Source organism: Myotis daubentonii, chromosome X (assembly GCF_963259705.1).
Source record: "Myotis daubentonii chromosome X, mMyoDau2.1, whole genome shotgun sequence".
Taxonomy (NCBI): domain Eukaryota; kingdom Metazoa; phylum Chordata; class Mammalia; order Chiroptera; family Vespertilionidae; genus Myotis; species Myotis daubentonii.
The window spans coordinates 21,954,764-21,970,955 of record NC_081861.1 but is presented as its reverse complement, the minus strand read 5'-3'; the positions used below and the strand labels follow the sequence as shown (position 1 = coordinate 21,970,955).

At 43.8% G+C, this 16,192-nt stretch overlaps 1 protein-coding gene across 1 annotated transcript; it reads right to left on the bottom strand.

Annotated features, from left to right (window-relative positions):
- Positions 1-1,429: 1,429 nt before the first annotated feature.
- On the bottom strand, positions 1,430-15,890 carry CXHXorf66 (chromosome X CXorf66 homolog). Its single transcript, XM_059679513.1, has 3 exons — positions 15,806-15,890; positions 3,552-3,702; positions 1,430-2,300 (listed from the first exon to the last, which is right to left on the bottom strand). Exons 1-3 carry the CDS (start codon positions 15,888-15,890, stop codon positions 1,430-1,432), a joined length of 1,107 nt encoding a protein of 368 aa, XP_059535496.1.
- Between the last annotated feature and the right edge of the window lie 302 nt (positions 15,891-16,192).

Genomic DNA, 16,192 nt, shown 5'->3' with positions numbered 1-16,192 from the left:
GTTAATGATTAATGATTACGTTTCATACACCTGGAGCAATGGACCATGCCATATTAGCTTGCCAGGATTGCTTTGCCCGAGTATCAACATTGATGATGTGCATCTGGTTTCATTCTTGGGATCTTGAGTTTCAGTTACCATGTAGCATAATTTACCTATGTGACCACTTCTCAATAAAAGCCTCAGACCAAGAGACTCTAATGGGCCTTCCTGAGCAGAGACATTCTGTACATGCCTTTCTAGTTTGTTGCTAGAGAGAAAGCATACTGTGGGTGTCTCCAGATGGGGATGTACTCAAAAGCAAGTGCCTTACCTCTGTAGGTTCCTCTTGATTTATATATTTTCCTATTGCTCTGTGTCTGTCTATTTTTGCTCTAATAAACCTTAACCATGTGTATAACCTGCTATTGAGTCTTGTGAGTTCTTTCAGCAAATCAGCAAACTTGATTGCAGCCTTCAGACCCACAAACATAAAGTTACTTGTACAATGCCTGACAAATAGTACACATCCAATACAAGCTAGGCAATTACATTTAACTTATGCCTGCTAGGTGTTATAGGGGACTAACTTTACTATACTAGAATATAGGCTTGGAATACAGGACTTAGTTTGCTTTTCTAAACCATGGCCGTGGAAGAAGGCAAGAATAACATCTCTTCAGTGTGGGGAGTTAGAGGATATAACTCCAAGGTTCTCCCATCTACCCTCCCCTGCCCACTCAGAATGAGGAAGTACCATGTAGGGAAAATGGGTAGACATCATATCTCCAGCTGGGACTTTTTGAAAACATGCAGCAGGGACCTTTTGAAAACGTACTATTTTGTAGGGTAACAAAAATAATTAAAATCCTTGTTGAGAGTTATGAAGACTGGAACACTTAGACTGGTATCATGGAGCCCCAGGTGTGTGTGCTGGAGGCTGAAACCTCACTTTAGGTAGCAGTCACAGGAAGCAGGTGTGTTACAAATAGCTACCAGGAATTTCCCTAGCTCATCCAGAACGAAGCACACACAGACATTTTTGCCAAGCACTGGCCACTACAGAAAGGCAATATTAAACTGTGAAGACTCTATGTAAACACTAAAAAATAAAGCTAATTGTGTTGGGACTTTGAGGACAACTCCAAAGGAAGGAGGAGTCCAGGGTACCTATTTTGTAACTCTTTTCTAGAGTTGTGTATGTTTATGGTTCCCATCCAAGTGACCAGATCAAAATAAGAATCATCAAAAGAGCCTTCCGCCTTTAAAATGCAGTAATAATTACAATAAAGTCATTTGTTATCTCATGCATTTAATTAATATTTTTAAAATAAATTGCCTCCAAGATGGACAAGACTAATCTCAATAGTGATTGCCAAGTGGATTTTCACTTTATATAGTGTATCTTTAAGGATGGTGAGCATAAAATAGTAGGTATAATTTTTCTTCTTCACAGGTGATTGTTTTTATTGAGCTCTTTATTACTTGTGGTTTTATTAACAATGACTTCTTTGAGTCTCACGTTGCAAAAAATGGTTATTTCCCTCTCACTGTCATCATCACTGCTCTTCACATCGTCATGGAATGCATAGTCTCTGGAATCTACCTTATGAAAACACTTGGAAAAAAGCTTCTCTTCACGTGGGAAAGGTGGGTTTTGAGCATTTGTATTCTTGACCTCAGAAATATCACTAACCAAAGACTCAGGCGTTCTGCAAACAGGTCTTTTTCCCATATAGTGTGCACAAGACTTGACTAATGGAGACTTAGATAACATGTCTGCCCTACTTGCAATAACTGATCTTTTTATATTATGATGTATGGTAGACTTGGTAAATTTCTTTAAACTGGATGACTCCGGTAGCAAGGTTTGACTTCTTCTACAGGTTGGATGATGTGGTTTGGTTGACTCCAGTGGAAAGTGTAGACTGGCTATTGAAGTTGGACTGACTGCCCTATTTGGGTAGGATGAACGGTCATAGCTGCCTACCTTATGGGCATAAACCAGCTTATGTGGCTTATCTAGACTGTGTTTTCTATATGACTTTCCCAGGTGGAATGACCTGGACACACTTTTTGGGCCTGATGGCTTGATGAACTTTGTTTTACTAGACGGTTTAGATGACTTTTCTGAACTTGAGTACCTGATTACATTTTCTGAACTGGATGATATGAATATTGTTTCTTGACTTGAGAGCTCTGATAACGTGTCTATACCAGATAACATGGGTTGTTTCTCTGGAATACATTCATTGTCTGTCTTGTGTTTACTGAATAGTTTGGATGACCTGGATGACTTGGATGCTACACGTTTCTTGACCCTGAAAATATAGAAAATTTGGAGTATGATAGTTAAAATGAAAGAGTATTATTGCTCCCTGGCCAGTGGCTCAGTGGTAGAGCATCAACTCATGAACCAAGAGGTCACCAGTTTGATTCCTAGTCAGGGTACATGCCCAGGTGGTGGGTTTGATCCCCAGTAGGGGGCATGTATGAGGCACCCAATTGTGTTTCTCTCTTATCGATGTTTCTATCTCTCTCTCCATTTCCATTCCTCTCTCTCTAAAATCAATAAAACAATAAAACACTATTGCTATCACCAAATAACATAGGCTACTTAGTCAGTTTAGTGTTTTGGTCTTTGTTTTTTCTCTAGTAGGGAAATTGAACCCCTACTAGAATTGGAGTGTGGTGAAAGCCATGACTCAGGTTACAGATAAGAACTTGTTGAATTCATGCTATTTCTTTTTTCAGAGATTTTACTATTTCACCACATTAGATAATGATATAGTCTATCTATTGAATAATAGCAACTTGTTTTAAATCTACTACTGAGAGAGAATTTCATTTATTCCAAAAATTAAACCTTTTATACAAAAGTCACGTGTTGATACAGAACTGATATATAAATGTCACAACTTGTTACAATAAAAAATAAACTTTTTAGACCAAAGTCTTATTTTCCTATTATATTTATAACATCAAGTTATCTATCCATGCATATTTATATTCACAGTATTCCTCTAAAACTAAAGGAAGGAAACATTAACATATTCTAGTCACCAGTACTTGGATTGGGAAATATTTAGAGAATCAATACAATATATTAGAGCCAGACTGATCATTCTATCTGAAAGGCAGGAACTGAGATAATAAGAACAGTGAATAACTTTTCATGTTAATACATCTTATGGTAGATTATCCAAAATGTTTCATTGTCTTTGGAATGCAGGCCCATCTCCCTCTCCCTCCCTGTTTTTAGTCTCCCTGTATTATTCAGATAGTCATGCCCTATTTTTCTAGACTCAATTTATAATGAAATTAATAGTGTGGGGCTCAGCTGAATCCTGAATAGAAGATAGCTTTGGTTAAAGTTGATAATGTACTTGAGAATATTTAAGAGGTGATATCATTTAAGTGTAGGCATCCACCCTCAAGATCTTGGTAGCTCTTTAAAAGTCTAAAGTTAACATTAAGTAATCACAAGAATGAAACCTCCACTATATGTGTACACACACACACACACACACACACACACACCTTGCATTCTTAATTCAAAGTATAAAACTTACAATTTTTCTTCGGGGACATCTCTGCTCAAATAATTATAATGGAAGCAGCAAAAAGAGGTACAGATAAAAGCTGTGCTCATAATACCAACTACTATAATAAATATATGTTTTCTGCTGTCTTCTGTTTGTGTTGATTCAAGTTGCTTAGCTCCTGTCAAAGAAATTGTATCACCAAAAAAATGTGTTAGGTAACCAAGTTTTCTTCCATTTTCATAGTTGTGTATCACTATAGTTCAAAATTCTCTTCATCAGTGATTTTTTAAAGCATAAATGTTCCATCATTTCCTTCCTTTTATTTTGTCCCCAACCACAATCTAGAAGCCAAATCTGGGAGACATCTCTGGCTAATCAGTATAATTTACCTGGGTTAACCCCTGCCTCATGGCTTTCTCACCCCATTGCTTACTAGTAAGTTTTTGAGTCTGTGTGTATGTTTTCTATATGTGTGAATGCACTTGATTGTTAATGTGTGGTGGGAAGGAAGATGGGATAAGTAAAACCCTTGTTGAAAGCTACTATGTGTTAGATACCATGCCAGATTCATTCACATAGTATTATCTACTTTGCTTGGGGACTGGGGTTGGTGGATTGGGTAGAGAAGGGGAGAGAAGGGAGACAATATGTCTGTATTCTTTATGCTTCTAATATTGCTTGAATTTTTCACAAAGAATAAAAACTCTAGCCCAGCTGGCATGACTCCACAGTTGAGCATTGACCTATGAACCAGGAGGTCATGGTTTGATTCCCGATCTGGAGACATGCCCGGGTTGTGGGCTAAATCCCCAGTGTGGGGCGTGCAGGAGGCAGCTAATCAATGATTCTCTGTTATCATTGATGTTTCTATCTCTCTCTCTCCCTCTCCCTTTCTCTCTGAAATCAACTAAAATATATAAAAAAAGAATAAAAACTCTCAGGAAAGAACCAATATGGCAGTGGGCAAGTCCAGAGTGAGGGTGAGAGTGTGAGTGGGTGAGTGTGTGCAAGGGAGACTGTTCAGGGGGTGTGAGTACGGGTGGGCTTCTGTTAGTGTGAGAGCTCCTAGCAGAGGCGCTGCCCACTGCTGCTTCGTGCAGCTCGGCTTGAGCATCTCTCTGCTTGAGGTTGGAGAGTGCACCATTTTGAAGGAGCTTGAGGGTCCACCACGGGAGGAGAAAGTGGGAAGTGGCTATGTCCCAGTGCCCCTAGGCCACAGGCAGACATTCATGGCCCCACTGCTGAGACCCAAAGCCCTGACACATGGGCTGGTGGTAGTCACCAGGCACACCTGAATCTTGGTCCCAAACAACCAGCCCTGCTGCCTTGATAAGCTGCCTGTGGGGCTTGTGCTGCCATATTGGTGAACGGTATAGCTAGCTCGCCCTGCCTTCTTCAAAAGCAGAGCACCTACCTGCTCCCCTCCACCTGGTTCGCCACCCCAGGCTTTCACCACCCAACTGTCTGTGTCCATAGGTAATGCATATATGCATATAAATTCTTTGGTTAAGCTCTTCCTATGCCCTCCTTCCCTCTTCCCTCTGAACTAAAGGAGTTCATCACCACCAAACCAGTATTTCATGAAATGTTGAAGGGTATTATTTAAGAAGAGGAAAAAGGCAAAGAAGAAGAAGAAAAAAGATAAAAAATGAACAATAAAGTGGCAACAAATATATCATCAACTTAATCTAAAAAATCATAATAAACAAACAAGAAATCTAATGATCAAAATAAACTGGTGAATAAAATAGAATCAGAGCCATAGAAGCATGGAACAGACCGACGAATCTCAGAGGGAAGGGTGTGGGGGGCCTGGAAGAGATTAACCAAAGATCTTAGTTATGGACACAGACAGTAGGGTGATGGAGGCCTGGGGCGGGGTGGGAACTAGGTGGTAGGGGCAATGGGGGGGGGAAATACTCTCAACCATAAATATTTTAAAAAAAGAATAAAAATTGTATCAAATAAGCACCTATCAATAATAACATTAAATGTAAATGGATTAAATGCTCCAATCAAAAGACATAGGGTAGGTAAATGAATAATAAAACATGACCCATATATATGCTATCTGGAAATATATATGAACCTGAAAATAAAAGACTCAACAAAGGATGAAAGGGAAGGGATGGAAATTTTTTTTCAGGCCAATGGAAATGAAAAAAAAAAAGCTGGGATAACAAAATTCATATCTGACAAAATAGACTTCAAAATGAAGGCCATAACAAGAGACAATGAAGGTCACTTCATAATACTAAATGGATTGATACAACAAGAGTATATAATTCTGATAAACTTATATGCACCCAATATAGGGGCACACAAACATATAATAAAATTCTGGAGGACTTAAAGGGAAAGATGAACAGCAATACTGTCATAGTAGGGGACTTAAAAACCCCACTGACAACACTGAATAAAACTTCTAGATAAAAAAATCAACAAGAAAACAGCAACCCTAAATGACACACAAGATCAAATGGATTTAATTGATATTTACAGAACATTTCACCCCCAAGCTTCAGAATATATGTTCTTCTTAAGTGAACATGGTATATTCTCAAAGATAAACCACATGTTAGGACTTAAACAAAGTCTCTATAAATTCAAGAAGATTGAAATCATATCAAGTAACTTCTCAGATAACAATGGTATGAATCTGGAGATCAATTACAATAAAAACACCACAAAACATTCAAACACATGGAGGCTAAATAGCATGTTATTAAACAACGAATGGGTTACCAATGAAATCAAGGGAGAAATAAAAAACTTCTTGGAAACAAATGAAAACAAACACACAACCATCCTAAATCTATGGAAGCCAGTAAAAGCAGTCCTTAGAGGGGAAGTGCATAGCACTATAGGCCTACCTCAAGAAAAAAGAAAAATTTCGAATAAACTAACTCTACAACTTAAAGAATTAGAAAGATAACTACAAGAAGAGCCCAGAGTTAGTAAAAGGAAGGGAATAATAAGGAAGGAAATAATAATAAGAAGAGTGGAAATATGTGACATAGAGACTAATAAAAACAATACAAAAAAAATCAATGAAACCAAGAACTGGTTCATTGAAAAGATAAACAAGATAGATGAACCTCTAGCCAGAGTCATCAAGAAACAAAGAGAGAAGACTCAAATAAATAGAACCAGACATGAAAGAGGTGAAGAAACAACTGACTCCACATAAATACAAAGGATTGTAAGGAATACTATATGACAACAAGCTGGACAACCTAGATCAAATAAACAAATTCCTAGAAAAATACAATCCTCAAAACCTGAATCAGGAAGAATCAGAAAATGTGAACAGGCCAATGACAACTGAAGAAATTGAAGCATTAATAAAATTAAAACTTTCAGCAAACAAAATCCCTGGCCCAGATGGCTTCACAAGGGAGTATTACCAAATATTCAAAGAAGAACTAACACCTATGTTCCGAAAACAACTCCAAAAAATCCAAGAGAAAGGCATACTTCCAATCTCTTTTTAAGAGGTCAACATTATCCTAATTCCAAAACCAGATAAAGACATTACAAAGGAACAGAATTACAAGCCAATATCCCTGATGAACATAGATGCTAAAATCCTCAACAAAATATTAACAAATTGGATCCAGCAATATATTAAAAAGACTATACAGCATGACCAAGTAGGATTTATTCCAGGGCCACCGGCTGGTACAGTATTCACAAATCAATAAATGTGATATATAACATACATAAAATGAAGGATAAAAATCACATGATCATATCAATAGATACAGGAAAAAAAACATTTGGCAAAATCCAACACCCACTTTTTCATAAAAACTCTCACCAAAGTGGAGAGAGAGGGATCACGCTTCAACATAATTAAGGCCATAAATGACAAACCTACAGCCAACATCATACTCAATGGGAAAAACCCAAACCATTTCCCCTAAGAGCAGGAATAGAGCAGTGTTGTCCACTTTCACCATATTTATACAACACTAGAGGCCCAATGCATGAAATTTGTGCATGGGTAGGGTCCCTAGTGAATGCTGGCTGCTGGCCAGGGCCTCCCTTTCCCTGGATACCTGCCACTGTTGCCCCCTGGTGGTCAGTGCACATCTAACTCTTGGTGGGTCGAACTCCTGCCCTTGGGGAAAATTTGCATATTAGCCTTTTATTATATAGGACTAGAGGCTTGGTGCACAAAAATTTCTGCACTCGGGGGGGAGGGTGGGTCCCTCAGCCCGGCCTGTGCCCTCTCGCAGTCTGGGACCCCTCGGGAGATAACGACCTGCTGGCTTAGGCCTGTTCCCGGGTGGCAGAGGGCAGGCCCAATCCCTAGGTGCAGCCCCTGGTCAGGCTCAGAGCAGGGCTGATTGAGGAGTTGGGGCGCCGCCCCCTGTCATGCACAGAGCAGGGCGGATTGGTTGTGATACCACCCTCAGTCACGCTCAGGGTAGGGCCGATTAGGGGGTTGGGGCACCGCCCCCTGTCATACTCAAGGCAGGGTCGATGGGGAGGTTGCGGCGCCACCCCCTGTCACGCACAGAGCAGGGCCCATCAGGGGGGGTTGGGGCTCCGTACCCTGTCACGCACAGAGCAGGGTCAATCAGGGGGTTGGGGAGCTCCCCCCTGTCATGCACAGAGTAGGGCCGATCAGAGGGTTGAGGAGCTCCACTCTGTCACTCACAGAGTAGGGCCGATAGGGGAGTTGGGGCACCAACCCCTGTCACACTCGCGGCAGGGCAGATCAGGGGGTTGGGGCGCCACCCTCTATCACCCACAGAGCAGGGCTGATCAGGGGGTTGGGGCGCCGCCACTGTCACACTCAGGGCAGGGCTGATGGGGAGGTTATGGCTCTACCCCATCACACACAGAGCAGGGCCCGTGGGGGGGGTCGTTGGGGTCCCGCACCCGGTCACACACAGAGCAGGGCTGATCAGGGGGTTGGGGAGATCCCCTGTATCAGGCACAGAGCAGGGTTGATCAGGAGTTTGGGGCGACTTCCTCTGTCACTAACAGAGCAGGGCCCGTGGCGGTGGGGGGTTGGGGCGCCACACCCTGTCACACACAGAGCCACAGGGCGATCAGGGGGTTGGGGAGCTCCCACCATCAGGCACAGAGCAGGGCTGATCAGGGGGTTGGGGCGCCTTCCCCTGTCACAAACAGAGCAGGGTGGATAGGGAGGCTGTGGCCCCGCCCCCTGTCACACACAGAGCTGCAGGCAAATCAGGGGGTTTGGGCGCTGCCCCCTGTCACGCTGATCCCGGTGCCGGGAGGCCTCGCGGCTCCGCTGATCCCGGTGCTAGGAGGCATATTACCCTTTTACTATATAGGATAGAGGCCTGGTGCATGGGTGGGGCTGGCTGGTTTGCCCTGAAGGGTGTCCTGGATCAGGGTGGGGGTCCCCACTGGGGTGCCTGGCCAGCCTGGGTCAGGGGATGATGGCTGTTTGCAGCTGGTCACACACCCTTCAGGGTGGGGGTCCCCACTGGGGTGCCTGGCCAGTCTGGGTGAGGGGCTGAGGGCTGTTTTCAGGCCGACTGTAGCTCCCAACTGCTCCTTTTTTTATTTTATTCTGGGCCAGCTTTAGCTCTGGCTCCATCTCTGAGGCCTCTGCTGCTGAAAGAAGGTATCTGGTTTGTTTGGGTTCTATAATCGAAACTCTGTATCAACTCCAGCTCTGAGATCCTGGGCTCGCTGAAAGCAGGTTTCTGGGGTTTTGTTTAGCTTCTATATTTGTTAGAATGTTTCTTACACTGCAAGCTCTGAGGCCGGCAAGGCAGGTGGGGGAACGTTGGAATCCTCCGTCACTGAAGCAAGCAAGCCTCATGTTAGTTTCAAGCTGCCTGGCTGCCGGCCGCCATCTTGGCTGGCAGTTAATTTGCATATCTTGCTGATTAGCCAATGGGAAGGGTAGCGGTCATACGCTGCCGGGAGCCGGTCCATCCTTGCTGTTTCAAGGGACCTGGCATATATGGCATACGGTTCTTAATATGTTTGCTCACCTTCTTGGCGCTGTGTTTTAACCAAAGTCACCTCTCCGAGAAAGGTTGAATCCCCAGGTAGGGATTTTCCCCTGAAGTTAGGGAGGGAATAAAACCCCTCAACTAAGTGCCAGGCGGGTAATTAATCCCTTTAACTACGAACAATCATGCTTAAACTACATAATCTTTTCTCCCTGGAATGGAGATAAGAAACGCCCTAACCTTTGTAATAGAGATTGATAGGATTGAATCAACTGGTATAAATACAGTTGTAACAAGACAGAAAGACTCAGAACTCAGGAGACAGAATTCAGAAGACAGAACCTACACGGAGCCTAGAGACAGAAGAACTTCGCTGGCGAGAGCATGCCAGAGGATCCTGGACCGGGACTGGCCTCGGAGCCTAGAGACAGAGCCTAGCGGGAGAACATGGCAAGGGATCCTGGACTGAACCTGGCTACAGAGATTGGCAGGAGAACCTGACTGGAACCTGGACACTGAACCTGACTGGAGAGCCTGGACAGAACCTGGCTGGAGAACCTAGCGAGGGAACATGGCTACAGAACCTCGCTGGAGATCCGAAGCAGAACCTCTCTGGAGATCCGGGCTGGAGATCCTGGCTAGGCTGCTGATCAACTGAACGCTGTCTCCGTGACATTCCTTCTTCGCCGACTCCGTCCACACCTTTGGGGACCCCTGGACCCGCTGGGGTCGGACCCCTGCATATGGCGCCCGAACAGGGACACCTAGGTAAGCGCCCCACACTCGGGACAGATCGGACTCCACCGTAGGAAGAAGGTGGATAGTCTTCGCCGACTCCGTCCACACCTTTGGGAACCCCTGGAACAGGATTCCCCTAGGTAAGCCCCCCTCCCCCATTGAGAACCCCCACACTCGGGACGGATCAGACTCCACCGTAGGAAGAGGGTGGATAGTCTTCGCCGAATCCGTCCACACCTTTGGGAACCCCTGGAACAGGATTCCCTTAGGTAAGCCCCCCCCCCCCCCCCATTGAGAACCCCACACTCGGGACGGATAGGACTCCACCAGGGTGCTACAGACCCCCCTATAGAGGATAAGTAGGGTAAGAAGGTGGATAGTACAGAACTTAGATTGAGAAGATGTGCCATACTGAGTCTAAAGAAAAAAGACTCTGTATTGATCTTTTAACATATATGCTTGCTAGCAGAGGAATTAAGGTTACTCCCAGTCAGACAGAACGTTTTAGACAAGAAGTATGTCCATGCTTTTCTGAGGAAGGAAAGGTAAATGTAATGGCATGGGAGAAGGTAGGCCCAAGGAGCCTTATCCTTAACTCCACTGCAGCCTTTCCACCCCGGGAAAGTGCAGGATTGGCAAGCTCTCCCTGAGGTGATAGATCAGGACTCAGGTAATAGCAGAAAGCGCCAATCCTACTCTTAAAATGGATACAAGAGAGCGTTTCAGGTTTTTCTTTTTAATACTTGCTTTTAAAAAATAAAAAAGGGGGAATTTGCCGGGAGCCGGTCCATCCTTGCTGTTTCAAGGGACCTGGCATATATGGCATACGGTTCTTAATATGTTTGCTCACCTTCTTGGCGCTGTGTTTTAACCAAAGTCACCTCTCCGAGAAAGGTTGAATCCCCAGGTAGGGATTTTCCCCTGAAGTTAGGGAGGGAATAAAACCCCTCAACTAAGTGCCAGGCGGGTAATTAATCCCTTTAACTACGAACAATCATGCTTAAACTACATAATCTTTTCTCCCTGGAATGGAGATAAGAAACGCCCTAACCTTTGTAATAGAGATTGATAGGATTGAATCAACTGGTATAAATACAGTTGTAACAAGACAGAAAGACTCAGAACTCAGGAGACAGAATTCAGAAGACAGAACCTACACGGAGCCTAGAGACAGAAGAACTTCGCTGGCGAGAGCATGCCAGAGGATCCTGGACCGGGACTGGCCTCGGAGCCTAGAGACAGAGCCTAGCGGGAGAACATGGCAAGGGATCCTGGACTGAACCTGACTACAGAGATTGGCAGGAGAACCTGACTGGAACCTGGACACTGAACCTGACTGGAGAGCCTGGACAGAACCTGGCTGGAGAACCTAGCGAGGGAACATGGCTACAGAACCTCGCTGGAGATCCGAAGCAGAACCTCTCTGGAGATCCGGGCTGGAGATCCTGGCTAGGCTGCTGATCAACTGAACGCTGTCTCCGTGACATTCCTTCTTCGCCGACTCCGTCCACACCTTTGGGGACCCCTGGACCCGCTGGGGTCGGACCCCTGCAGTACGCTAATTACCATGTTTCTCTTTTATTAGATAGGATAGTACTAAAAGTTGTAGCCACAGCAATCAGACAAGAAGAAAAATAAAAAGCATCCAAATTAGAAAGGAGGATGTAAAACTGTCATTATTCACAGATGACATGATATTGTATAGAAAACCTAAGGACTCCACTAAAAAACTATTTTACCTAATAATAGACAAACATCCAAATTGACCATACCTTCACTATGCCTTAAGCCACGCCCACCAGCAAATCAGAGCTACTATATGCAAATTAACCCTACCAAGATGGTGGCCAGCAGCCACGGAGCTGGAGCAAGCAGGAGGCTTGGTTGCCCCAATGATGGAGGAAGCCAAGCTTACTGTCTGCCGCGACTGGATCTGAGCTCCACTCAAAGCAACAAAGTTTCAATTATAGAAGGCAAATAAACCCCAGATACCTGCTTCCAGCTGGCCATGAGCAAGAGGTTTGGTTGCCCCGGCGATGGAAGAAGCCAAGCTTCCCGGCTGGCTGCTGCCTCCTCTCAAGACAACAAAGTTTCAATTATAGAAGGTAAATAAACCCTAGATACCTACTTCTAGTTGCCATGGCCAAGGAGCTGGAGTGAATAATAATAATAAAAAAAAAGGCTGGGAGCTTCGGTTGCTGGGGGACTTGGTCAGTCTGAAAACAGCCATCAGCCCCTCACCCAGGCTGGCCAGGCACCCCAGTGGGGACCCCCACCCTGAAGGGGGTTTGGGCAGCCTGAAAATGGCCCTCAGCCCCTCACCCAGGCTGGCCAGGCATCCAGCAGGTACCCCTACCCTGAAGGGGGTGTGGCCAGCCTGCAAACAGTCATCAGCCCCTCACCCAGGTTGGCCAGGCATCCCAGTGAGACCCCCACCCTGATCCAGGACTCCCTTCAGGGCAAACCAGCCGGCCCCCACCCATGCACCAGGCCTCTATCCTATATAATAAAAGGGCAATATGCAAACTGACCCTAACAGCAGAACGACTGGGAATGACTGGTCACTATGACACACACTGACCACCAGGAGGCAGATGCTCAATGCAGGAGCTGTCTCCCCTGGTGGTCAGTGCGCTCCCACAGGGGGAGCTCTGCTCAGCCACAAGCCAGGCTGATGGCTGCCAGCACGGCTGCCTCCTCAGCAGCACTAAGGGTGTCCGACTGCAGCTTAGGTCTGCTCCCTGCTGGTAAGTGGACATCCCCCGAGGGCTGCCAGGCTGCCAGAGGGATGTCTGACTGCCAGCTTGGGCCCCATCCCCTAGGGATTGGGCCTAAGCCAGCAGGTGGACATCCTCCAAGGGGTCCCAGACTGCAAGAGGGCATAGGCCTGGCTGAGGGTACCCCCCCCCAGTGCACAAATTTTTGTGCACCGGGCCTCTAGTTAGATATAATAAATGATTTCAGCAATGTAGCAGGATACAAAATTAACACCCAGAAATAGATGGCATTTTTGTATACCAATAATGGACTTTCAGAAAGAGAAACTAAAAAACAATCCCATTTACCATTGCAACAAAAAAAAATTAAGAAACTTAGTAATACACTTAACCAAGGAGGTAAAAACCTGTATTCAGAAAACTACAGAATGTTGGTCAGTCTGAAAACAGCCATCAGCCCCTCACCCAGGCTGGCCAGGCACCCCAGTGGGGACCCCCACCCTGAAGGGGGTTTGGGCAGCCTGAAAACGGCCCTCAGCCCCTCACCCAGGCTGGCCAGGCACCCCAGTGGGGACTCAGAAAGAGCTAGAAGATATAAACAAGTGGAAGAAACCTTTATAACAAAAGCCCAGTGACCAAATGGTGGAATGACCAGAACAACCAGCTGACCACTCACTATGATGTGCACTGACCACCAGGAAGCAGACGCTCAACACAGAACTGCCCCCTGCTGGTCAGTGCACTCCCACAGTGGAAGCTCTGCTCAGCTGACTGGGATGAGTGGTGCTTGCACAGTGGGCTGATCCCCACAGGCCACGCCCCCACTGCACTGGGCCTCTAGTATACTATATTCATGGATTGGTAGAATTAACATCATTAAAATGTCCATACTATCTAAAGCAATCTATATATCCAATACAATCCCTATAATACCAACAGCAGATTTCAAACACTCCAAAATTTTATTTGGAACAAAAAAGGACCCTGAACAGCCAAAGCAATATTGAGAAATAAGAACAAAGTTGGAGGGATCACTATACTGGATATCAAGCTATATTACTGTATAAAGCCACTGTAATCAAAATGGCCTGGTACTGGCATAAGAACAGGCATATAGATTAATGAAACAGAACAGAGACTGCAGAAATTGACCCAAGCCATTATGCTGAATTAATATTTGATAAAGGAGGCAAGAGCATACAATGGAGTAAAGACAGTCTTGTCAATAAATGGTGTTGGGATAATTGAATAGGTACTTCCAAAAAAAAATGAAACTAGACTATCAACTTACACCAAATGCAAGAATAAACTCAAAATGAATAAAATACTTAAATGTAAATCATAAAACCATAACATTCCTAGAAGAAAATATAGGCAGAAAAATAACAGAATCTCATGTAGCACAATTTTCACTGATACAAGGCCTAAGGCAAGAGAATCAAAGGAAAAAAAATAAATGCTACTACCTCAAAATAAAAGCTCTGCACAGCAAAATAAACCATCCTCAAAATGAAAAGGGAGCCTACTGTATGGAAGAACATATTTGTCAATGATACATCTGATAGGGATTAATTTCCAAAATATATGAAGTACTGATACAACTCAACAAAAGGAAGAAAAACAATCTAATTAAAAATCTAATCTAATTAAAACAATCTAATTAAAAGTGTCTAACTAAATAGACACTTTTCTATAGAGGACATACAAATGGCAAGAGACATGAAAAAATGCTCAAATTCATTAATCATCAGAAAGATGCAAATTAAAATGACAACGAGGCACCACCTTACACCTGCCAGAATGGCTACCATCAATAAATCAACAAACAAGTGCTGGCAAGGATGTGGGGAAAAGGTCATCCTAGTACACCACTGGTGGGAATTCAGATTGCTACAGCCACTATGGAAAACAGTATGGAGTTTTCTCAAAAAAATAAAAATGGAACTGCCATTGATCTAGTGATCCCACTTTTAGGAATATATTCAAAGAATCACAAAATATCATTCAGAAAGAATATACGCACCCCTAAGTTCATATTATTTACAATAGCTAAGATCTTGAAACAGCTCAATTGCCTATCAGTAGATGAGTGAATAAAAAAGTGGTGGTACATTTACACAATGGAATACTATGCAGCTCTAAAAAAGAAGGATCGCTTATCCTTTGAGACAGCATGGAGCAACCTGGAGAGTATTATGCTAAGCAAAATAAGCCAGAGAACGACAAATGTCACATGATCTCACTTATATGTGGATCTAAACAAAATAAACTGACAAACAAAATAGAGCCAGAGACATGGAAGCATGAAACAGATGGAGGAATCTCAGAGGGAAGTGGGGTGTGGAGAGATTAACTCAGGAACTTGTACGCATATATGCATAACCCATGGACACAGACAATAGTGCAGTTAAGGCCTGGGGAGGGGGTGGGAATGGCAAGGAACAATGGGGGAAAATAAGGGGGACTCCTGTAAATCTTTTAACAATAAAGATAAATTAAAAACAGAATAGCCCTGCTGGTTTAGTCAGTGGTTGAGTGTCAACCCATGAATGAAGAGGTTACCAGTTCAATTCCTGGTCAGGGCATGTGCCTGGGTTGTAGGGTAGATTCCCAGTGAGGGCATGCAGGAGGCAGCTGATCAATATTTTTCTTTCATTGATGTTTCTATTTCTCTATCCCTCTCCCTTTCTCTCTCTCTCTCTAAAATCAATAAAAACATATTAAAAAATAATAACTCTCACTTGTCCTAGAAATTCTTAAAGTCCTACTAATGGCAACATTCAATTAACAGAAGACTTCATAAACACAGCTAGCTTGTCTAATTAGAGGCTTGAATACATAATATAATCATAATTTCTAGGTGTTAAGGTTAGGTTCATACCTGTAGTAGATCCATCACTTTGGTTTTCATGTAAACAATTATTTGCCCAAATGGACAAAAGTAGGACAAAAATAAAAAGGTTCATGTCCAGGGCTTTCTTCAACAGTTTCTTCTACCAAGGAAGCTACTATATTTAATATGGTTCAGCCTGTCCTAGGGGTTTATGACATCATTATATTGTGTGTCATATTCTGACATCATAATCTCACCATGGAGAAGCATGAACTTCTGTGTAGCTCAGGTTAAGTGCATTGACATTTTTTTGGTAATCTTTATTGTTGCAAGTATTACAGATTTCCTCCTTTTCCCCCATTGCCCCCTCCATCCAGTTCCCACCCCACCCCAGTCCTCTACCACCCTACTGTCTGTGTCCATAAGTAAGATCTT